This window comes from Rhinoraja longicauda, chromosome 3, assembly GCF_053455715.1.
Source record: "Rhinoraja longicauda isolate Sanriku21f chromosome 3, sRhiLon1.1, whole genome shotgun sequence".
Taxonomy (NCBI): Eukaryota; Metazoa; Chordata; class Chondrichthyes; order Rajiformes; family Arhynchobatidae; genus Rhinoraja; species Rhinoraja longicauda.
Genome location: NC_135955.1, coordinates 13,368,812 through 13,393,105, shown reverse-complemented (window position 1 = coordinate 13,393,105; position 24,294 = coordinate 13,368,812). Strand labels below are relative to the sequence as shown.

At 48.7% G+C, this 24,294-nt stretch overlaps 1 protein-coding gene across 1 annotated transcript in view; it reads left to right on the top strand.

Annotated features, from left to right (window-relative positions):
* The first annotated feature begins 241 nt into the window (after positions 1–241).
* Positions 242–24,294, top strand: part of tnip2 (TNFAIP3 interacting protein 2) — a 29,060-nt gene continuing 5,007 nt past the window's right edge. The window contains exons 1-5 of the mRNA XM_078431921.1: positions 242–1,237; positions 12,191–12,493; positions 15,357–15,437; positions 15,962–16,294; positions 22,999–23,118. Coding sequence (XP_078288047.1) covers positions 848–1,237; positions 12,191–12,493; positions 15,357–15,437; positions 15,962–16,294; positions 22,999–23,118 — 1,227 coding nt within the window. The 5' untranslated portion in view covers positions 242–847. The remainder of the gene's footprint in view (positions 1,238–12,190; positions 12,494–15,356; positions 15,438–15,961; positions 16,295–22,998; positions 23,119–24,294) is intronic.

The following is a 24,294-nucleotide window of genomic DNA, read 5'->3' as shown; positions in this document are numbered from 1 at the left end:
TGATGATTATACGTCAAGATACAGACAGGCAGACAAGATATTGACAAGACGCCAAGGGAACCAGCCGCGGACAATGAACTGCGCAAAACCAATACCCAAGCTCATAACTGGTGGAAAGGCCGATGATTGGAAAGGCTTGCTTGCTCCAACTGCGTAAACGTGACACGTGGGGCAGGAAAGGAAGCGTCTGAACGTCACTCGAAGCGTCCACCAAATCATGCAACTTCCTTCCAGTTCGTTCCAGTACCCAACTTTGCCAAAAAAAAAGCTGTCCGCCTTTAATTTCTCATAAGGAAACACGGTTGGAGATTTTGTTTTCTTGGGACAAACCAGACACGTGCGATGTTCTCCGTGAGCCGGAGAAGGTAAAATAAAAAAAAGTCCGCGAAAAACCCGGAGAGGGAGAGGGGGGGGATTCCCAGAGAGGAAACCCCCGGCGCGGTGGATTCTGAAATGACACGGCGACGGGATGGAAGGTATTCAGTGGCTGCTGGTGAACAATCTTCACATTCACTGCTCGTGTCAAATCTTCACTCAGACTCCTAGAACCAGCATTTACCCACAAGGTTTTTAGTTATTATTTTAACAAGATAAAGATCGAGGGGTTAGTTACTTTTTTTTCCCCCTCTAGAAATTTGATACTTCTGTAAAAATGTATCAAGATTTAGATACTTTTTGTCTCAATGTATTCAACGGGCAACATTCCACTTATTTCGATGTTTTAATAATGTCTTAATCGGAGACATTCGTTGCTCGACTTTCAACAGGCAATTTTGTTTCGCTGCTTTTTGTTTTATTGGGGTTTTTGTTTGGATTTTTCCTTTTGGCTTTGACTTCTGCCTGCACAATGTCTGTGGACAATGTCGGCGAGCACAGACTGATGGCGAGTTTCGGGCAGTTACAAGAGCTGGTGGATAAGTTGCAGAAGGAGAACTGGTCGCTGACGGGCAAGTTGAAGAGCTGTTCCACCGTGGGCACTTTCTACCACGAAGCCAGGCAGGAGGTGCGCCGCCTGGGCGAGCAGCTGTCGCTGAAGGAGGCTTTGCTTCAGGAGTTGCAAACCCGCCTGGCCGCTTACCAGAGCAGCTCCTTGCTCCTTGCTCAAGGAGCCCCTTGCTCCTTGCCCGGCGTGGCGCCGTCGCTGCTGGATGGCCTGCTACACGAGATCGACAGGGTGAAGAAGGAGCAGGCGGACTCGGCCCAGGACTGCCAGAGAGAGCAGGAGCGGCTCAATGAGGTGAGTCCCAAAGGCCGCACTGAACAAAGAGAGTTAGTTATACAACGTGGAAACCTGCCCACACCGACCAACATGTCCCATCTACACTAGTCCCACCTGCCTGCGTCCCCCTAAACCTGCCTCATCCATGTATCTGTCTAATCTATATACTAAAACTCTTGTTTGTTTGTTTGTTTGTTACTGAACTACAGCCAAAACGCCGCACGATAGTGCGACAATTTTAGGCCCGCCTTACTCACTGTCGCCCCTTTGGTGCTAATGGAAGGAATCGGTGTTATATTTTTTAAGTTGTTCGCATTTTAAAGTTTAAATCTATCTCCTGGGGGTGGGGGGGGGGGGGGTTGAGGGGGATGGGAAGGGGGAGGGAGAAAGGGGAGAGGGAAGGGAGGATAAGGGGGGTTGAAGGGGAGGGGGAGAGGGGGGAGGGAGAAAGGGAAGGGGGAGGGAGAAAGGGGGGAGGGTGAGAAGGAGAGGGGGGGAAGGGAGGGGGAGGTAGAAAGGGGGGAGGGGGAGAAGGAGAGGGGGGGAGGGAGGGAGAGGGGGGGAAGGGAGGGAGAGGGGGGGAAGGGAGGGAGGGGGGGGAAGGGAGGGGGAGGGGAGGGAGAAGGGGCAGGGGAGGGGGAGGGAGAAGGGGCAGGGGAGGGGGAGGGAGAAGGGGCAGGGGAAGGGGCAGGGGAGGGAGAGAAGGAGAGGGGGGGAAGGGAGGGAGAGGGGGGGAAGGGAGGGAGAAGGGGCAGGGGAGGGAGAGGGTGCTGCAACCAATGCAGGAGAGGTTTGGGCCCCAACGGGTCCACTTGGTCTAGTTGTTTCTTAAACGTTGCGATAGTACTTGCCTGAACTACCTCCTCTGGCATCCCGATCCATGCACCCACCACCCTTTGTGTAAAAAAAGTTAGCCCTTGGGTTCCTATTAAATCGTTGCCCCCTCACCTTAAACCTGATATAATTAACCAGTCGATTGTAGATGCAAGTAATTCTCCAATTTTAGGTAATTAACCAATAAACAACTTCTCCCCAGCCCTGCCTGGTTACACACACATCACTCCCCTTCATTCCTTCCTCTGGCTTGACAATTTGTACTTCCTTATCTCACATCTTTGGTCGTATCATCTCTGGCCTTTGTCCAACCATCTGCTGAGAACCTTCTCTCCTGGGAAGAGGAGTTACAATGGTTAGCAAGCGGGAGATCGGTTGGCCTTGGTGGACTGAGCATGAGTATTTGGCGAAACTATTGCTGAGTCTACACTTGATCTTGCCAATGTACAGGAGGTCACATTGGGAACCTGCACACTGGTGGTATTTCTGGGCTGGTAACACCCAGAGTACCAGGCCACTGGTCCCTGAAATCATCTCCCACTATGGCAGAAGGGAAACTTTGAACAAGGAATTAATTAAGTCCTGATGCTGCTAGTTTAGTTTAGCTTATTGTCATGTGTACCAAGGTACAATAAAAACCTTTTGTTGCATGCTCACCAGTCAGCTGAAAGACTCTACATGATAACATTCAAGCCGTGTACAGATATAGAATAAAGGGAATAATGTTTAGTGCAAGATAAGTTCAGTAAAGTCCGATTAAATATAAGTACTATCGCAACATTTAAGAAACATACATGCAGGTACATGGATAACATAGAAACGTAGAAAATAGATGCAGGAGCAGGCCTTTCGGCCCTTCGATCCAGCACAGCCTTTCAATATGATCGTGGCTGATCATCCAAAATCAGTACCCCATTCCTGCTTTCTCCCCAAAACCCTTGATTCCATTAGCCTTAAGAGATATATCTAACTCTTCCTTGAAAACATCCAGTGAATTGGCTCCGCTGCCTTCTGTGGCAGAGAATTTCACAGATTCACAACTCTGGGTGAAAAGGTTTTTCCTCATCCCAGTCCTAAATGGCCTACCCCTTATTCTTAAACAGTGATCCCTGGTTCTGGACTCCCCCAACATTGGGAGCATTTTTCCTGCATCTCGCCTGTCCAATCCCTTAAGAATTTTGATATATTTCTATAAGATCCCCTCTCACCCTTCTAAATTCCAGTGAATATAAGCCCAGTAGATCTAGATCTTTTCATCGTATGTCTGTCCCGCCATCCCGGGAATAAACCTGGTGAACCTATGCTGCACTTCCTCAATTGCAAAAACGTCCTTCCTCAAATTAGACCAAAACTGCACATAATACTCCAGGTGTGGTCTCACGAAGGCCCTGTACAACTGCAGTAGGACCTCTTTGCTCTGCCACTCAAATCCTCTCGTTATGAAGGCCAACATGTCATTTGCTTTCTTTACTGCCTGCTGTACCTGCACGCTTATTTTCAATGACTGATATACAAGGATACCCAGGTCTCATTGCACCTCCCATTTTCCTAATCTGACACCATTCAGATCATAATCTGCCTTCTTGTTCTTGCCACCAAAGTGGATAGCCTCACATTTATCCACATTATACTGCATCTGCCCACTCACCCAACCGATCCAAGTCACCCTGCAGCCTCATAGCATCTTCCTCGCAGCTCACACTGCCATCCAGCTTTGTGTCATCCGCAAACTTGGAGATGTGACATTTAATAGGATAGGATAGGTTTAGAGGATATGGGCCAAATGCAGGCAGGTCAGACTAGTGTAGATGGGACATGTTGGTCGGTGTAGGCAAGTTGGGCGAAGAGCCTGATTCCACGCTGTATGACTTATGACTCTAAGATAGTCCGAGGGTCTTCAATGAGGTAGATAGTAGCTCAGGACAGCTCTATAGTTGGTGATCGGATGGTTCAGTTGCCTGATAACAGCTGGGAAGACACTGTCACTGAATCTGGAGGTGTGCGTTTTCACACTTCTGTACCTCTTGTCCGATGGGAGAATGGAGAAGGGGGAGTGACCGGGGTTGAGACTGGTCCTTGCTTATGCTGGTGGCCTTGCCGAGGCAGTGATATGGAAAGCCATCTGAGTCATTAAGAACTATCTGGGAAGGACACCTTTGTCATAATTTATGCGAGTGCGGGGAAGGAGAGGGTGACCAGAAGGCAGCGTGGGGAGTGATGTCTGTGGCTGGTGAATTAGTTCACTAATAACTAGTGATGACTGAGTGAAGGAAGTGTGGAGAAAGATTGTTTTAATGCAGACAGTGGTAGTAGGGAAACCAGCCATTTGTACCAGAGATAGTCATAAAGTGCTGGAGTAACTCAGCGGTTCAGGCAGCATCCCTGGAGAAAAAGGACGGGTGACGTTTTGGGTCGGAACCCTTCTTCAGACTCGGAGACTCAAAGAGGTGGGAACAGATTCTGTCCTACCTGGGGAAAGGACATTGGGTGGTGACTTAGAGCAATGCAGCATGGGATCAGGCCCTTCGGCCCACCATGTCCATGCTGACCAAGTTGGCATACTGGGCTAGTCCTTTTTGGCCCATATCCATCTCAACCCTTCCAAACCATAAATCTGTCCAAATATCTTTTAAAAGTTGTAATGGTACCCATTTCTGCAGCTTCCTCTGGCAGCCCATGCCAGATACGAACTACCTTCTCAGAGCCCCTGAGGTTCCTGTTAAATCTGTCCCCTCTTACCTTAATCCTATGCCCTCTAACCTCGCTTGACCCGGTGGTACAGTGGCACAGTGGTAGAGTTGCTGCCTTACAGTAAATGCAGCGCCGGAGACTCGGGTTCGATCCTGGCTATGGGCGCTTGTCTGTACGGAGTTTATACGTTCTCCCCGTGACCTGTGTGGGTTTTCTCCGAGATCTTCGGTTTCCTCCCACACTCCAAAGACGTACAGGTATGTAGGTTAATTGACTGGGTAAATGTAAAAATTGTCCATAGTGTGTGTAGGATAGTGTTAATGTGCGGGGATCGCTGGGCGGCGCGGACTCGGTGGGCCGAAGGGCCTGTTTCCGCGCTGTATCTCTAAATCTAAAAATCTAAAACCACTAGAAAAAGAAATGGGACCATTTAGTTTAGTGATTCAGCATGGAAACAGTCCCTTCGGCCCACTGAGTCCACGCTGACCATCCTGTTCACATTAGTTCTATGTTATTCCACTTTCCCACCCACTCCCTCCATACTAAGAACCAACAAACCCGCACATTTTAGGGATGTAGGAGGAAATCCCACGTGGTCACAGGGAGAACTTGCAGCAGCCGAGGCCAGGATAGAACCCGGGTCTCCAGCACTGTGAGGCTGTAACTCAATCGGCTGCATCACTGTGCCGCCCAAATAGTTTTGCTCTTCATTGTTAGTACAGACTCGGTGGGCCAAATGGCCTTGTGGACGGCACGGTGGCACAGCGATAGAGTTGCTGCCTTGCAGCGCCAGAGACCCTGTTTCAATCCCGACTACGAGTGCTGTCTGTACAGAGTTTGTACGTTCTCCCTGAGACCGCGTAGGTTTCCTCCCACACTCCAAAAAGAGGTACGGTTTGTTGGTTAATTGGCTTCTGTAATTTGTAAATTGTCCCTAGTATGTCGGATAGTGCTGGTGTATGGGGTGATTGCTGGTCAGCACAGACCCGGTGGGCCGAAGGGACTGTTTCCACACTGTACCTCTAAACTCAGCTAAGCTAAGCTAAACCTCTAGAGTGTGGGATTGCCATGGGTGCCATTGTTTTGGGTGAGATGCTCGGCCAAGGAAGATGGATCCTGGTGCCCAGTTTGTACAAGCAGGGAGACTATCTCCCCTTTGCCCCACTCACTGCTCTCTGTGGGAGCTTAACTGCGTACATATTGAACCACTGTGGCCACACTTACCACATCAACACAACATCTATTCTTCACGAAAACACCAATGCCTGTGCAGGCATTTGTGATGTTTAGTTTAGAGATACATTGTGGAGACAGGCCCTTCGGCCCACCGAGTCCATGCTGACCAGTGATCACCTGTACACTTTCTCTGTGGCTGTAACACTATATGTGAACTCTGTGCCCATCCTCTTTGCACTACCTATTATAGTCATGTATGACATGTTTTGTCTGGATTGTATCCAAAACAACGTTTTTCACTGCATCTCGGTACATAGTTTAGTTTAGAGATAGTGTAGAAAAAGCCCCTTTGGCCCATTTAGTCCACACCAACCAACAATCACCGGTACACTAGTTAGATCCTCCACACTGGGGACAATTTATAGAAGCCAATTAACCTACAAACTTGCATGTCTTCAGAATGTGGGAGGAAACCAGCGCACCTGGAAAACGTGCAAACTCCGTACAGACAGCGCCTGAGGTCAGGATTGAACCCGGGTCTCTGGCGCTGTAATACAGCAACTCTACCACTGCGTCACTGCCGCCCATTCTGAGAAGGATGATCAAATCACTATAGGAATGCAGTCCTTTTCACTTTAATTCAAGCTGACTGACAAGAGTCTTTGTCCCAACTCATCCATGCCGACCAAGATGCCCATCTAAGCCAGTCCTACGAGGCAATAACTCTTAAACCTACTTCCTCTGGTTATAGTCATGCAATCGTACACCACAGGAACACTCCCTTCGGCCCAACTTACCCATGCCAAAAAGATGCCCCAACTACACTGTTTCTACCACTCTGCATTTGGCCCATATCCCTCTGAACTTTTTTCTATCCATATACCTGTCCAAATGTATTTTAAATATTGTTATTGTACCTCAACCATTTCCCCTCGCAGTTCGTTCCATATAGGCACCAGCCTCTGTGTGAAAATGCATCAATGGTTATGGGGAAGAAGGCAGGAGAATGGGGTTGAGAGGGAAAGATAGATCAGCCGTGATTGAATGGCGGAGCAGACTCGATGTGTGGAATGCCCAAATTCTGATCCTATGTCTTGTGGTCTAACTAGCAGGAATGAATGTAGGTCAGATTTTTAAATTCAATAATATAATGTGAGCTTGTTCATATATAGGAATGTCCATAAGTCGGTGTCTGTAACCCAGGGATCTTTCATTCTGTAGGAATGAAAGCAGACTCTAATGTTAATGCTGTTTCCTTCTCTGTAGGTGTAAGGTGAGGGGGAAAAGATTTAATAAGAACCTGTGGGCAACTTTTTCACACAGCGGGTGGTCGGTATATGGAACAAGCTGTCAGTGGAGACAGTTGAGGCCAAACAACAACATTTAAAAGACATTTGGACAGGTACATGGATAGGAAAGGTTTGGATGGATATGGGCCAAATGTGGCCAGGTGGGACTGCCTTAAAGGGCATGTGTGTCGGGATTTGCAAGTTGGGCCAAAGGGCCTGTTTCCATGCTTTATGACTCTAACCTTCCATTTAACAACATCTCAGTAATTCTCCTCTATGCCTCTCTGGAAATTATCGATGGATTTTTCAGTGATGATTCTGTGTTTGGTTTTTACCACTGGGAATACAGCATACAAACAGGCCCTTTGACCCACCAAGTCCACGCTGACCAGCGATCACCCTGTACACGAGTACTATCCTTCCTACACACAAGGGATAATTTCACTGAAGCCAATTAACCTACAAACCTGTATGCCTTTGGAGTGTGGCAGGAAACCGGAGCTTCCGGAGAAAATCCACTTGTCATGGGAAGAAGGTACAAACTCTGTACAGACAGCACCCGCAGTCAGGAATCCACCCGGGGTCTCTGGCGCTGTGAGGCACCAACTCTACCGTTGTACCACTCTGCTGCCCTTTATAAGACAACTATATAAGACACCTACACCTCAAAAAGATCACCCTTTATCCTCCTGCGCTCCAAAGTTGTTGCTTCAACTACCCAACCAAACCTGTGCTCAATTCTAAAGATTTTGCATTTGTGGAGAACAGAATCCAGTTGAAGTCAAGGAATGATCTTTGATATGCAGGAGGAGGAAAGAACATTGTAGAATTGAACCAAAGGTAAAGTATCCGACAACTGTGGTACAGAATGCTGCCTACAAACCACAGTTGCCGCATATCAAAGATCATTCCTTGACCTCAACTGGATTCTGTTCTCCACAAATGCAAAAATCACTGCCTGCATTAGAGAGTATTCAGTATTGGACAAACTTGCATGGATTGGTTCCTCTGGAATGTCAAAGGCTGAGGGGAGACCTGACAGAACCATATAGAATTATCTGGGCCATAGATTATGGGCGGCACTGTGGCACAGCGATAGAGTTGCTGCCTTACAGTGCCTGAGGCCCAGGTTCGATCCTGACAATGGTGGCTGTCTGTATGGAGTTTGTACGTTCTCCCTGTGACCGCGTGGGTTTTTTCCGGGTGCTCCGGTTTCCTCCCACTCTCCAAAGACGTGCAGGTTTCTACGTTGGGTGGCTTTAGTAAAATTGTCCCTTGTGTGCAGGACAGTGTTAGCCTATGGCAGTGGTTCCCAACCTGTGGGTCGCGACCCCAAACGGGGTCGCGACACCAATGCCATGGGGTCGTTAAATGATTTTGAGCTGATATGAATCTATCTATCTATATACTATTAAAACTCAGATCTTGTATCTATATATATATATTCCACGATGTCGGTGAACCGTAGCGCCACGATTTTTGTACCGCCTTAATCAGCATGCGGTTCGCTGCTGGAAAATGATTTTTTTATTTAATTCTGTCGCATATTTTTTAAGTTACACAGGTTTTAAAGCAATGCCCCCCCCCCTTATTGAGGTTTCGATAGAGGGCGCTGCGGTCCGGCAGTGCTCAGTACGCATGCGCGGAATCTCCTCACTCTGTACTCAGCACGCATGCGCGGCATCTCCACACTCGCACCAGGACGCCGTTAGCGGCGCAAGCCCGCGATCACCGGCTCATAAACATATTTTACATAACGGTGGAAATTTGTGTGTTCGAACAATTTTGAATTGATTTGCAATTAATTAATGTTTGTAGGAGCTTTGGAATTTTTTATGAATAAATAATCTATAATTCAATAATCGCAATATATGGCAGTTTGTTGTACAAAAACCGAATGTATATATAAGATATTTTAAGGGTTGGGGTCGCTTCATGATTGCTTGTTCTAAAATGGGTCGCTATATTTGAAAGGTTGGGAACCACTGGCCTATGGGCAGGACGAAGGGCCTGTCTCCACGCTATGCCTCTGAAGTCTGGTGTAAAAGTCTAAAGATAAGGTAGACAGTGAGAACCTTTTTCCCGTCAGAGTAGTAATGTCAAAGACAAGAGGGCACAGCTTTAAGGTAAAAGAGGTAAAGTTTAAAGGAGATGTGTGGGGGAATTTCTTTTAACGCAGAGTGATTGGAGTGTGCTAGAGGGAGTGGTGAAGGCAGATACAATAGGGACAGTTAAGGGGCTTTTAGATAGGCACTTAGATACACAGGGAATGGAGGGAATAGAGGGGGAATTGCGGGAGCCCTGGTTGAAATTTACGAGTCGTCCTTAAAAACAGGAGAGGTGCTAGAAGACTGGAGGGTGGCAAATGTACCTCCATTCAAGAAGGGCTGCAGGGAAAATGCTGGGAACTATAGGCCGGTGAGCTTAACATCTGTATGTGGAAAGTTACTGGAGAATATTCTGAGGGATAGGTTATACAGGCATTTGGATGGGCAAGGGCTGATTAGGGATAGTCAGCATGGTTTTGTACGTGGGAGGTCGTGTCTCACAAATCTGATTGAAGACGTAATCAAAAAGGTCAATGAGGGCAGAGCTATAGATGCTGTATACATGGATTTCTGTAAGGCATTCAACAAGATTTACGAGGATGTTGCCAGGACTCGAGGGTCTGAGCTATAGGGAGAGGTTGAGTAGGCTGGGTCTCTATTCCTTCGAGCGCAGGAGGATGAGGGGTGATCTTTTAGGGGTGTATAAAATCATGAGAGGCATAGATCAGGTGATGCACAGAATCTCTTGCCCAGAGTAGCGGAATCGAGGTCCCGAGGTCATAGGTTCAAGATGAAGGGGAGGATTTAATGGGAATCTGAGGGGTAACTTTTTCACACAAAGAGTGGTGGGTGTATGGAACAAGCTGCCAGAGGAGGTAGCTGAGACTGGGACTATCCCAACGTTTAAGAAACAGTTAGACAGATACATGGATAGGCCAAGTTTCGAGGGATATGGACCAAATGCAGGCAAGTGGGACTAGTGTAGCTGGGACATGTTGGCCGGTGTGGGCAAGTTGGGCCGAAGGGCCTGTTTCCACACTGTATCACACTATGACCCTATATGGATTACTTGCAGGCGGATGAGATTAGTTTAAGTTGGCATCCTGTTCAGTGCAGACATTGTGGGCTGAAGGGCCTGTTCAATGTTCTATGCTCTCTTTACCCGAGGGTGAATGACAATCAGGCCATTTGAGCTGATTAATTTAGTGAGTTGCGCTTGCTTTCTGGTAATCATCCACACATTATTACTTGATTCTCCACTTATACCACACTATGACCATAAATGCCACAAGCCCTCATGACAACACACTTCCTCCTACCATGTTCACAGAGCTCTTGGCTTTTCTCACTGAATTTGCATTTGAAGAGCGCCTTCAAAGCCTCAGGCATCCCATGGCACCATGAGGTTCTTATGAAATACCGTGCCCGTGGTAATGTCATTGTGAGTGAAGTCAGCGACACAGAAATGAGCTGATTGTCAGATAGAGTCTCACACTGTAGCATGGAAACTGGCTCCTTGGCCCAACTTGCCCGCACCGACCAACGTGCCCCATCTACACAGGTCCCACCTGCCTGCATGTGGCCCATATCCCTCTAAACCGATCCATGTTCCTGTCTATCAAATCACCCCTCATCCTCCTGCGCTCCAGGGAATAGAGTCCTAGCCTGTTCTGACTTAGATTACCTAGATGTTCTGACTTGGTTCCAGGCTCCAGGGAGAACAGAGCAAGAAGCAGCTCGGGGTTATTAGTTGAGGAATAACCTCAGGAGTTCTCCCTGGTGAATCCTGCTGGAATCCTGAGCCCAAAACAAAGTGCTGGAGCGAGCTGGAAAGAGTGCAGAGAAGACAGATTTGTCAAGAAGGCTTTCGGTACATTGGCCGTCATCGGTCAGGGAATTGAGTATGGAAGTTGGGATGTTATGTTACATTTGTACAAGACGTTGGTGAGGTCACATTTGGAGTATAGTGTTCAGTTCTGCTCACCCAGCTATAGGAAGGATGTTGTTAAGCTGGAAAGAGTGCAGAGAAGTTTCACGAGGACATTGCCAGGATTTGAGGGCCTGAGCTACAGGGAGAGGTTGGGTAGGCACTTTATTCCTTGAAGCGCAAGGAGGTTGAGGGGTGATCACAGAGGTGTGCAAAATCATGAGGGGAATAGATAGGGTGAACGCACATTGTGTTTTACCCAGAGTAGGCTAATTAAGAACCAGATGACATAGGTTTAAGGTGAGAGGGGAAAGATTTAATAGGAACCTGGGATGCCACACGGAGGGTGGTGGGTATATGGAACGAGCTGGTGGCGTAGGCAGTTCGGGCAGTACCATAACATCAATTAAAAGACATTTGGACAGGTACATGGATTGGATAGGTTTGGAAGGACATGGGCCAAATACAGGCAGGTGGGACTAGTGTAGATGGGACATGTTGATTGAGTTTGAGGAGTTGGGCTGAGTGGACTGTGTCTGTGTTTCTGTGACTCTGTGTGTATCTCTGTGATGCCCTTGCCTGAGCCTTGCCCGGAGATTGTACCTCACCCTGTGTGTGTGTGTGTGTCTCTCTCTCTCTCTCTATCTATCTTACCCTCTCCCACCCTTTCTCTCCCTCACTCCCCCCCTCTCCCTCCCCCTCTCTCTCCCTCCCCCTCTCTCTCCCCTTCCCCTCTCTCTCGCTCCCTTCCCCCCTCTCTCTCCCCCCCGAGACTGTGCCTCTCTCTTTGTGACACTTTGTCTTTCCCTCTCTCCCACCCCCCCCCCCCCCTCTCTCTTTGTGACTCTTTGTGTCTTTCCCTCTCTCCCTCCCTCCCCATGTCCCCGAGTCTGATTCTGAGATTCACGCTGAGTCTCTCTGTGCCTGGGACTCGAGGCTTCGTTAATGAACCGCAAAGTCTGAGGTTGGAGGCCATTGATGGGTCTGTGTGTGTGTCCCCCTCCAGGAACTGCGTGAGACTCAGCGGCAGCTGAGGGAGGAGCAGCAGCGGGTGGAGCTGATGCTGGGCCGTTCCCCGTATGAGAAGGATGCTGAGATAGCGGCGCTGCATCGGGCGCTGCGGGAGACGGAGCGGCAGCAGGCCACGCGGGAGGTGTGGTGCCGTTCCCTGGCGGAGCAGAGCGAGCAGCTGCAGCTGCGGCTGGCCGGCACCGCCAACATGTGTCAGCACCTGGCACAGCAGCTGGAGCGGCAGAGAGACCGGCCTAGCGGCACAGAGCAAGCGGGGCCCACCGACAAGGCCACCGAGGTGATGGGGTGAGGGGGCAAAGGTGGGAGAGGGGGGGAGGAGGGGACAAGGAATGGGGAGGGGGTGAGGTATGATGCAGGGGGTGAGGATGCGGGAGAGGGAGGTAGGGGGTGGGTCTGTGATGGAGGAGGTGAGTGACGGGGTGACGGAGGGGGCAAGGGAAGGTCGGAGATGGAGGGGGTGAGGTGTTGAGGGAGGAGGTGAATGGGTGAGGAGGTGAGAGAGTGATGGGGAGAGTTAAAGGCAGCGTGGGAGTGCTATGGATGGAGTGAGAGAGAGATGGGGTGTTAGGGTGTGATCGATGTCCGGCGTAAACCCAGAGGATTGAAGGGTCTGTTTCCAAGCTGTGTCGTTCAGTCACTCAATCCTGCAACCTTTGAAGTTCTGAGTAGTCAAGGTTCCCCTCGACGATCTGTTTTCCAAGGGATGGGTTGGAAACTTCCCCGTTTTGTGTGTGTGTGGGTGCGCGCGCGATGCGTGCGTGCGTGTTTACTTTTAAAGTTCTCGTTCTTTTGATCAAATCCTGCTTCCATGCTGTATCTTGGAATTAATCAATCAAGACAAATAGTACGTTGACCACCTTTGCATGGGGGTTTGATGTGTTCTACAGTGAAACAGGTCAGCATAGACTCGGTGGGCCAAAGGGCCTGTTTCCATGCTGTATATGTGAGCCAAACTTAACTAAAACTAAGCAGAGGTGGCCTCAGCATGAGAAGGTGGACTTTCCCTTCCCCGGTCTTGATCTGATTTGATTAATGACGGGACTTTCCAGCAACATGCACTGATGAGCCAAAACATTATGACCACTGTCAGGCAAAGTGAATAACATTTTCGGTTATCTTGTTACAATGGCACCTGTCAAGGGGTGGGATATATTAGGCAGCAAGTGAACAGTCAGTTCTTGAAGTTGATGTGTTGGATGCAGGAGAAATGGGCAGGAGTGCAGACCTAAGCGACTTTGACAAGGGCCAAATTGTTATGGCCAGACGACTGGGTCAGAGCATCTCTGAAACGGCAAGACTTGGGGGGGTCGGCGAAAGGATCTGCTGCTAATGTTTCAGTGCCAGATACCACAGGACACCTTCAGGGGTCTTGTATGGTCCTTGCCTCAGCAGGTCGGCGCTGTTTTGGCGGCACATGGAGGACCATCAGCATATTAGGCCATATTAGGTCATAATGTTTTGGCTCATCAGTGTACACAAGACTACAGAAAGTGAATTGTAAATGTAACAGTGACAAACATGAGGTCAGACACTCCTTCCTCATCAATCACTTTCGGCACCTCCTCAAAATAACTCAATCAAGTTAGTAACACATGACCTGTGTGTACAAAACCGTGCTGACTGTCCCAAATTAACCCCTTATCTTCCAAGTGGGGGTGAATCCTATCCAGAAGATTCATCTCCAAGAGCTTCCCTACTGTTGACATGTGGCTCACTGGCTTGTAATTCCCTGGATTCTCTCCACTTCTCTTCTTAAACAAAGGAACAACATCAGCTCCAGCAGTAGCAACATTACAGTCCATTACTCTGGGACCTCGACTGTAGCTAGAGAAGATGCAAAGATCTTCATCAAGACTCCCATTATCTCTTCTCTCAACAGCCTGGGATAGATCCCATCAGGTTCTGGGGATTTATCCACCTTAATGCTCTTCAAGAGCCCCAACACCTCCCCCTACTTAATCTCAAACTATCTTTGCACATTAGTGCTCTCCACAGTCTCGCTGTCCTCCATGTCCTTCTCCTTGGTGAAAACAGATGCAAAGTTCCCGTTTAGTACCTCGACTACATCCCCAGACTCCAAGCACAAATTCCTTTATTAATCCATGAACAGTCCACCTTCTCCCTGGTTATCATCTTATGTTTAATGTAGGCCCTTCGGCCTACCTTGTCTATGCCAACCAAGTTGGCATATTGGGTTTGTCCAATTTGCCTGCATTTGGCCCTGTAGCTCTCCAAATCCATTCTCCCCATGTGCTTGTTCAATTGTCTTTAAAAACCTAATTGCATCTGCCTCAATGGTTTCCTCTGGTAGCTCTTTCCAGATACAGACTCCCCTCTGAGTGAACAAGTTGCCCCCACGATTCCTCCTTCAATCTCTTCCCTCTCACTTTAAACCTCTGCTCTCTAATTTTCGAATCGTCTATCCTGGGGAAAAGACTGTGAGCGATCACTTTATCCATGCCTCTCATGATCTTGTAAACCTCAGTAAGGTCACCCCCCCCCCCCACAACCTCCTACACTTTAAAGAAAAAAGCCTCAGACTATCTAACCTGTCCCGAAAATTCAAAGCCCACAAGCCCAGGTAACAGCCTGAGATTCAGGAACCTGCCCGAAGGCTCGGCAGACCATGGAACCGGGAGGGAGCTGCTTGGAGACGTCAGACGCGAGGAGCGAGAGTAGGAGGGTGAACCGACCGGGGTATGGCCAACAGCGCCTCAAAATGCTGCAGGGGGTGCCCCCGGGACACAAAGATGGCCGGGCGAGGAGAGGGACGTCGTTTCGCGGGCCAATCCGGTGGCAGGCGACGGGCCCTGCAGGACCCTGGGGCTGACCTGGAACAGAAACAGGAACTGTTCCAGTAGACCCAGCGCACGGGTGGAATGGACATTGGAAATGGCGCCAAAACATGGCGGCGCCTGCATGTGTAAATATGCAAAAAAGGATTTCACTGTGCAGTGGCACAGGTGGAAAATAAAGCACCATTTAACATCCCGGTGACCTGCTGGGTTTTTAGCGTATTTCCTGGTTATCTTTCAGAATAACGTCATGATGTGTTTCTACAGTAACATTAGAGCAAAATTCAGGGCCTGGTTCTGCTTTGACGCTAACTTTTAACCAAAGTTGTCCCTTTGTCTCAATAGCAGCGACAAGGAGATACACCCGAGACCACCCTGTCAAGAGTTCAAGAAGAGAACGGCATTCTGAAACAAAAAGTTATTTACGTGAGTGAGATCCGTGTTACTTCCAATATTGAAGGGGGCTCACCGCCATTAAAACTCCTCCCAAATCCCGCTGCGGTATTGCGGCCCTCTCCTGCCTCTTCCTCCAGTTCAACAATGGTTCCACCATGATTGAATGACAGAGCTCCCTCGATGGGCCGAAGAGACTTATGAACTTCTCCAATTAGCTGCAGGAAGCGTTTGGGCAAATTTGAATCATTTTCTCATGAACGCCAGAGGATTGCAGGGAGACCTGAAAGAAGAATATAAAATTGTGAGAAGCATAGACATGGTAGACAGTCAGAACCTTTTTCCACATGATGGAAAAATCAAATGTTAGAGGGCATAGCTTTAAGGTGACAGGGGCACAATTTAGAGATGTGCGGGGCTATTTTTTTTTTAACATGGAGGGTGGCACCCGAGGTCAGGATTAAACCCGTGTCTCTGACGCTGTCTCGGCTCTTCCCGCTGCGCCACTGTGCCGCCCATTAATGTGATGGTTTCCTGTCTCTTCGGTCCATCGGCAGGTGGAAGATCTGAACACCAAGTGGCAGAAGTATGACATCGGCCGTGAGGACTACGTGAAGAGGCTTCACCTGGAGCTGAAGGAGCTGCGGTCCCGGCTGGGGCAGCCGGCAGGATTCGGAGCCCCGCAGGCCAGCGGGGACATGCTGCGGCAGGAGATCGCCAGGCTCAACGGCATGCTGGAGGAGAAGATGAAGGAGTACCAGTGCCTGGCGGGCTGCAGGGACGGGCTGGACAAGGAGAGGACCATCAGCCACCAGCTCCGCCAGCAACTCAACGACCTGCAGGCCGTCGGCGGGCTCACCAGGGAGCACGTGCAGATGTTGGAGCAACAGGTACGGTGGCGAGGGGGGGGGACAAATGGTCACGGTTCGAATCCTGGAACTCCCGCTGTTAAACACACCCGAGTGTACAGAGACAAGTGTGTTATTGTCATGTGTGGTGTGGCTGGAAACTCTTACTAAGTTTAGTTTTACGTTTGTTCAGTTCAAGATTAAGGTGATATAGCAGGGAAACAGGCCCCTCAGCCCTCCGCGTCCACACGACCACCGATTGATTACCTGTTCACACTCGTTCTATCCTATACACTAAGGACAATTTACGGAAGCCAATTAACCTACAAACCTGCATGTCTTTGGAGTGTGGATGGAAACGGAAGCACCCGGAGGAAACCCACGCAATCGCAGGGAGAACATGCAAACTCCGTACAAACAGCACCTGCCGTCAGGATCTATTGCTGCAGCTTTCAGTTTAGTTTATCATTGTCACGTGTACCGAGGTACAGTGAAAAGCTTTTTGTTGTATGCCAGTTCAGTCAGCAAAAGACTATCCATGATTACAAACTGTCCACAGTGCACAGAAACATGAAGGGTATAACGTGCAGTGCAAGGTGAAGTCAGATTAAAGGTCGTTCAAGGGTCTCCAATGAGGTAGATGTGGGTTCATGCCGCTCTCTGGCTGGTGAGAGGACGGTTCAGTTACCTGATAACACCTGGGAAGAAACTCCCAGAATCTGGAGGTGTATGTTTCCAAACTTCGATACCTCTTGCCTGATAGGAGAGGGGAGAAGAGGGAGTGGGACTGGCCCTTGATTATGCTGGTGGCCTTGCTGAGGCAGCGTGAAGTGTAGATGGAGTCCATGGAAGTGAGGTTGGTTTGTGTGATGGTCTGGGCTGCGTCCACAATTCTCCGCAATTTCCTGCGGTCTTGGATGGAGCTGTTCCCAAACCATGCCGTGATGGAGTGTTTATATAGAAACATAGAAAATAGGTGCAGGAGTAGGCCATTCGGCCCTTTGAGCCTGCACCGCCATTCAATATGATCATGGCTGATCATCCAGCTCAGTAGCCTGTACCTGCCTTCTCTCCATACCCCCTGATCCCTTTAGCAAAAAGGGCCACATCTAACTCCCTCTTAAATATAGCCAATGAACTGGCCTCAACTACCTTCTGTGGCAGAGAATTCCACAGACTCACCACTCTCTGTGTGAAGAAATGTTTTCTCATCTCGGTCCTAAAAGACTTCCCCCTTATCCTTAAGCTGTGACCCCTGGTTCTGGACTCCCCCAACATCGGGAACAATCTTCCCGCATCTAGCCTCTCCAACCCCTTAAGAATTTTATATGTTGCAATAAGATTCAATAAGTTTAAAGATACAGCATGAAACAGGCCCTGAAGATCTATAAGATCCCCCCTCAGTCTTCTAAATTCCAGCGAGTACAAGCCCAGTCTATCCAGTCTTTCCTCATATGCAAGTCCCGCCATCCCAGGGATTAATCTGGTGAACCTCTCAGGGGATATAGAGAGACTAGTGTGTAATTGTCATGTGTGGTAAGACCGGAAATTCTTTCTTACTGAAAACACAATATAACAAATAAGTAACCAATAAGTAGTAAATTATCAGTTATGCTAGGTAATCGGACTATACTTGGACAGGTACATGGATAGGAAAGGTTTAGAGGGTTACTAGATCAAGTGGACCCATTGGGCCCAAACCTCTCCTGCATTGGTGCAGCACCCTCTCCTCCCCTCCTCCCCCCCTCCCCATCACCCTCCCCTCCCCCTCACCCTGCCCCTCCTCCCCACCTCCCCCCACTTCATCCCCCTCAACCCCCCTCCTCCCCCCTCCCAGGAGATAGATTTAAACTTTAAAATCTTGGCCTTCTCCCCATGTATACTCTCCACAAACTGTTCTCTCCCATTCCCCAACCCTCTTCCAATCCATCCAGGAATAGATCGGGTAAAACGCACAAAGTCTCTTGCCTGGAGTAGGAGAATCGAGAACCAGAGGGCACAGGTTTTTATTGGAAAGATTTTATAGGAATCTGATGGGTAACCTTTTCACACAAGGCAGATAAGGAATCCAACCTCAGCACAAGAGAGGTTCATTCAGGGGACTGATAACAGCATGAAAGATGTTGTGAGAGAACCTATCTCTACCTCCTGGACGGAAGGTTTTCTTTAGAGATATACCACAAAAATAGGCCTTTCGGCCCACCAAGTCCATGCTAACCACCAATCAATCACCCATTCACACGAGTTCAATGTTATCCCACTTTCATAATGACTCCCGATGCAATAGGGGCAATTTATAGAGGCCAATTAACCTACAAACGCACACATCTTTGGGATGTGGGAGGAAAGCAGAGGCAACCTACGCAATCACAGGGAGGACTCCACACACAGATTACTCAAGTTCAGGATCAAACCCGGGTCTCTGGTGCTGTGAGGCAGTGGCTCTACCAACAGCAACACCATGCGCCCGGCTCCACGATGACCCCCTTTCAGGCAACAGGAGAGATATGAAGGCTTTGGAAAGGGTGTAGATGAATTCACCATAATGTTGCCTGGATATCTAGAGAGCATTAGCGATAAAACAGAGGTTGGAGAAACTTGGACTGTTTTCTGTGGAGCATCAAAGTTTGAGGAAAGACGATAGAGGTTTAGGTCACCCCATTACAGGAAGGACATGGAGGCTTGGAGAGGATGCGGAAGAGGTTTATTCACAAAATGCTGGAGTAACTCAGCAGGTCAGGCAGCATCTCGGGAGAGAAGGAATGGGTGACGTTTCGGGTCGAGACCCTTCTTCAGACTGATGTCGGGGGTGGAAGAGGTTTACCAGGATGCTGCCAGGATTACGGCTATGATGTGGTTGGATAAACTTGGATTGTTTTCACTGGAGTGTCAGAGGTTGAGGCGAGGCTTGATGGAAGTGTATAAATTTATGAGAAGTGGAGATATAGTAGAGTCAGAACATTTTTCCCCAGGGTGGAAATGTCATAGACTAAAGGGTATACTTTTAAGGTGAGAGGAAGAGAGTTTAAAGACCATGTGCGGGGCAAATTGTTTAACTTGGAGACTGGTGGGTGCCTGAAAAGAGGAAGGGACATGATGAGGTAGATTGGAAGATCGGGAATTTTGTCTTGGCTTATGAGAGGTCCATTCAAGAGTCTGATAACAACAAGAAAGCTGTTCCTGTATCTGGTGGTACATGCTTTCACGCTTTTGTACCTTCTGCCTGACGGGAGAAGAGTCTCGCCCTGGCCACTCCCTCTTCTCCCCACTCTCGTCAGGCAAGAGGCCAGAAGTGTGAAAGCACACACTTCCAGATTCAGGGACATTTTCTTCCCATCTGTTATCTGGCAACTGAACCTACCAGAGATTGGCAGATTCTTGATCAGTAACGGTGTCAGAGGCTCTGGGGAGAAGGCAGGAGAATGGGCTTGAGATGGAAAGAAAGATCAGTCATGATTGAATGGTGGAATAGACCTGATGGGCCGAATGGTCTAATTCTGTTCCTCTCAGTTATGAACATCTTATCACCAACTAGAGAACGGTCCTGACCTCCCATCTACCTTCTTGAAGACCCTCGGATGATCTTTAATCAGGCTTTCCTGGACCTTATCTTGCACTAAATGTTATTCGCTGTATCTGTACACGTTCGATGGCTTGTAATCATGTAAAGGGTCTCGACCTGAAATGTCACCCATTCCTTCTCTCCAGAGATGCTGCCTGTCCTGCTGAGTTACTCTAGCTTTTTGTGTCTATCTATAGTTTTTCCACTGACTGGATAGACAGCAACAAAAACTAACTGACGAACTGAACTAACGACCAGGTCTCCATCATGTACTTCCTCCTCTGATCTACCCTGGCCAATCTTTATCTCTCGTGCAATAATACAAGTCGGCATTGTGGTGCAATTGGTAGAGCCTTTGCCTCCCAGTTCCAACAATGTACGATACTCTCTGTGGAGTTTGCATGTTCTCCCTGTGACCACGTGGGTTTCCTCCCACATCCCTGAGATATGCAAATGGAAGGTTACTTCAGTTGAGTTTATTGTCACGTGAACCTGAGGTACAGTGAAAAGCTTTTTTTTGCATGATAACCAGTCAGCGGAAAGACAATACGTGATTACAATTCAGCCATCCACAGTGTACAGATACAGGATGAAGGGAATAACATTTAGTGCAAGATAAAGCCAATAAAGTCCAATCGAAGATAGTCTGAAGGTCTCCAATAAGGTAGATGGTAGGGTCAGGACCGCTCTCCAGTTGGTGGTAGGAAGGTTCAGTTGCCTGATAACAGCTGGGAAGAAACTGTCCCTGAATCTGGAGGTGTGCATTTTCACACTTCTGTACCTCTTGCCTGATGGGAGAGGGGAGAAGAGGGAGTGACCGGGGTGAGACCCATCCTTGATTCTGCTGCTGGCCTTGCCGAGGCAGCGTAAAGTGTAGATGGAGTCAATGGAAGGGAGGGTGGTTTGTATGATGGTTGGGCTGTGTCCTTGACGCCTGGGTGTGGGTGAGTGACACAATCTGGGGGGGAGTTGAATAAATTGGGATTGGTGTGAATGGCTGGTTGATGTGGATTCTATGAACCAAAGGACCTGTTTCCATGCTGCATGCTCAATAGTCAACAAACTAGATCAGATAATGCAGTAGTTAACAGAGTGCTGATTGTGAAAACCTGCTGTGTTGTGTATTGAGCATTATAGTCGTGACTACACGTCAAACACACCAGCTGTAAGTTGCTGTGGGACGTACAGCAATTGAGAATTATGTGTTTATTTTAGAACATAGAACAGTACAGCACAGTAACAGGCCCTTCAGCCCACAATGTCACTGCCGACTATAGAACATAAAACAGTACAGCACAGGACCGGTCCCTTCAGTCCACAATGTTTGTGCCGAACATGAAACCAAGTTACGCTGATATCATTACCTGTACATGATCCATATCCCTCTATTCCCTGCACCTCCATGTGCTTATCTAAAAACCTGTGAAACCCCACTATCGTAGCTGCCTCCACCACCACCCCTGGCAATGTGTTCCAGGTCCTCACCACTCTCTGTGTAAAAAGTAGCTTGTTCAGCACATCTCCATTAAACATTCCCTCTCTCATCTTATAGTTATCCCCTCTAGTGTTGGACATCTCCATCCTGGGAAAAAGTTCTGACTGTCTACCTTATCTATGCCTCATAGTTTTATACACTTCTATCAAGGCTCCCTTCAACCTCCAACGTTCCAGAGAAAATATCTAAGTCTATCCAACTTCTCCCTGTAGCCGAAACCCTCTAATCCATGCAGCATTCTTGTAAAGATAGTCAAAAAGTGCTAGAGTAACTCAGTGCGTCAGGCAGCATTTCTGAAGAACATGGATAGGTGACATTTCGGGTCGGGTGCCTTCTTCAGACTGATTCTGAAGAAGAGTCCTGACCCCAGACATCACCGATCCATGTTCTAGAGACGCTACCTGACCCGTTGAGTTGCTCCAGCGCTTTGTGTCTTTTTTTTTTTTAAAGCATACGAGAGGTTCATTCAGGAGTCTGATATCAGCGAGGAAAGAAGCTTTTCTTGAATCTGCTAGAATGTGCTTTCAAGCTTTTGTATCTTCTACCCGACACGAAAGGGGAGAAGAAGGAGTGGCGGGTTTATGTGCGGTCTTTATATTGGTGGATTTCTTTAAATGCATGGTGTGGATGAAGTGAATGAGGGGTGGGGAAGGAAAGCAGGTCTGTGTGATGGACTGGGCTGTGTTCACAACTCAATATTGACCAGGACATGGGAAACTCCCTGCTCAACGTGAATTAATACGAGGGGATTTTTACGTCTACCCAAGATGGGATAAGACATTGGTTTAAACAGTAACCAGGTGATGCCCCAGGCAGAATCAATTATGAGAATCTGAAGGCAGTAATCTCACCAAGGGATATGGATTTTTTTTTTAACTCGCTAGGATCCCAGGAATGATAGGGTTAACAATATAATGAGCGTTTGACGGCACTGGGCCTGTACTCGCTGGAGTTTAAAAGGATGAGGGGGGGACCTCATTGAAATTTACCGAATAGTGAAAAGCCAGGATAGAGTGGATGTGGAGAGAATGTTTCCACTAGTGGGAGAGTCTAGGACCAGAGAGCACAGCCTCAGAATAAAAGGACATACTTTAGAAAGATGAGAAGGAATTTCTTTCGTCAGAGGGTGGTGAATCTGTGGAATAGATATTTTCAAGATGAAGATTGACAAATTCTTGATTAGTAAGGGTTATGGGGCGAAGGCAGGAGATGGAGGTTGAGAGGGAAAGATAGATCAGCCATGATTGAATGACGGAGTGCACTTGGTTTACCGAATGGCCTAATTCTGCTCCTAGAACTTGTGAACTTATTATAGCAATCTTTTTTTTACCTTCTACTCTTCATTTAAGGAAGCTGCCTCACGAGGTGGGGGTCATGGATAGGAAGGGTTTAGGTGGATGTGGGCCAAATGCAGGCAAATGGGGGCAGCCTGGAATGCAGACTTGGGCAGCATGGGCAAGGTGGGCCGAAGGGCCATGCTCTACAACGCGATGATCTTGAATGCCAGCATCCACTGGACCTCACCCCGTTACCTGGATACAATGCTGTTCCCGGGGTTCATTGAGTGAACGATGTCCTCCAGAGATGCTGCCTGACCCGCTGAGTTACTCCTGCACTTTGTGTCTTTTTCTGAAAATCGGCAGCCGCAGTTCCTTGTGTCTGAGACTTTGTGTCTTTCATCCATTCCAGGTGCTGGTCTACAAGGAAGACTTCAGGTCAGAACGGGAAGACCGGGAGCGTGCCCACAGCAGGATTCAGGAGCTGGAGGAGGAAGTGGCTCGATTCAGGCTCCAGCTGCCGAGGAAACAGGTAACCCGGGCAACGAGACGTGGCTCTGCCCAGTCGGCACCCGGCAGCAAGCTGACCTGCGATTGGATGAGTGGGGGACCTCATTGAAACTTACCGAATGGTGAAAGGCTGGGAGAGAGCGGATGTAGAGAGGATGTTTCCACCAGTGGGAGAGTCTGGGACTAGAGGTCACTGCCTGGTAATAAAAGAACATACCATTAGAAAGGAGCTGAGAAGGGATCACTTTGGCTAGAGGGTGGTGAATCTGTGGAATTCATTGTCACAGACAACTGTAGAGGCCAAGTCATTGGATATTTTCAAGGAGGAGATTGCCAGGTTCATGATTAGTAAGGACGTTAAAGGTTATGGGGGAGAAGGCAGGAGAATGGGGTTGAGAGGGAAAGATAGACCAGCCATGATTGAATGGCGGAGTAGATCCGATGGGCCGAATGGCCTAATTCTGCTCCTATGACTTATGGACCAAGTGGAGTGTGCTCCCAGCCCCACCCCCACCCCACCCCTGGGGGTCGAGCACCGACTTTGGGGCAATACTTCCCTGGAGTGCTGCACTGTCACCGGTGCCACCCGAGGTTAAAGCCTGGCCCCACTCAGGTGGACATAAGACCCTGTTGTGTGGACCAGACCGTGTTGGCACAGTCATCTGGTCAATACTTTTCCCTTGCCAAACCAAACTAAGAAACCATTACTGGAGTGAGGCTGTGCACCAACTGGGGGACCATCGGTGAGCCCGAGCGTAGACACGGCGACCATTTCACCGAATATGTGCTCGGTCTCAATGTAGGTAACTAGCTGACAAACAACCCCCAGCCACTTCTCTCCCCCTCCCCTATGCCCCATCTGGACTCGCACCTATTTCACCCCTTCCACCAGCTTCATACCCGTTCTATTCTTACCTCACATGTCTCATCTTAGTCCTTTGTGCAACTGACTATCTGCCGATCAATCCCGCCCCCCCCCCCCCCCCCCCCACATCCCTTGCCAGGCTTGGTCCTGCCCCTCCTCTCTTCCACCTTTCTCCCCCATCCCATACAATCAGTCTGAAGAAGGGTCCAGACCTGAAATGTCATCTATGTTCTCCAGGGATGATGCTTGCTTGACCTGCTATTATTACTGCCCGAGTTACTCCATCTGCATCTGCTATTCCTTGCGTCTTAGAACCCATTATCTAGTTGTTGA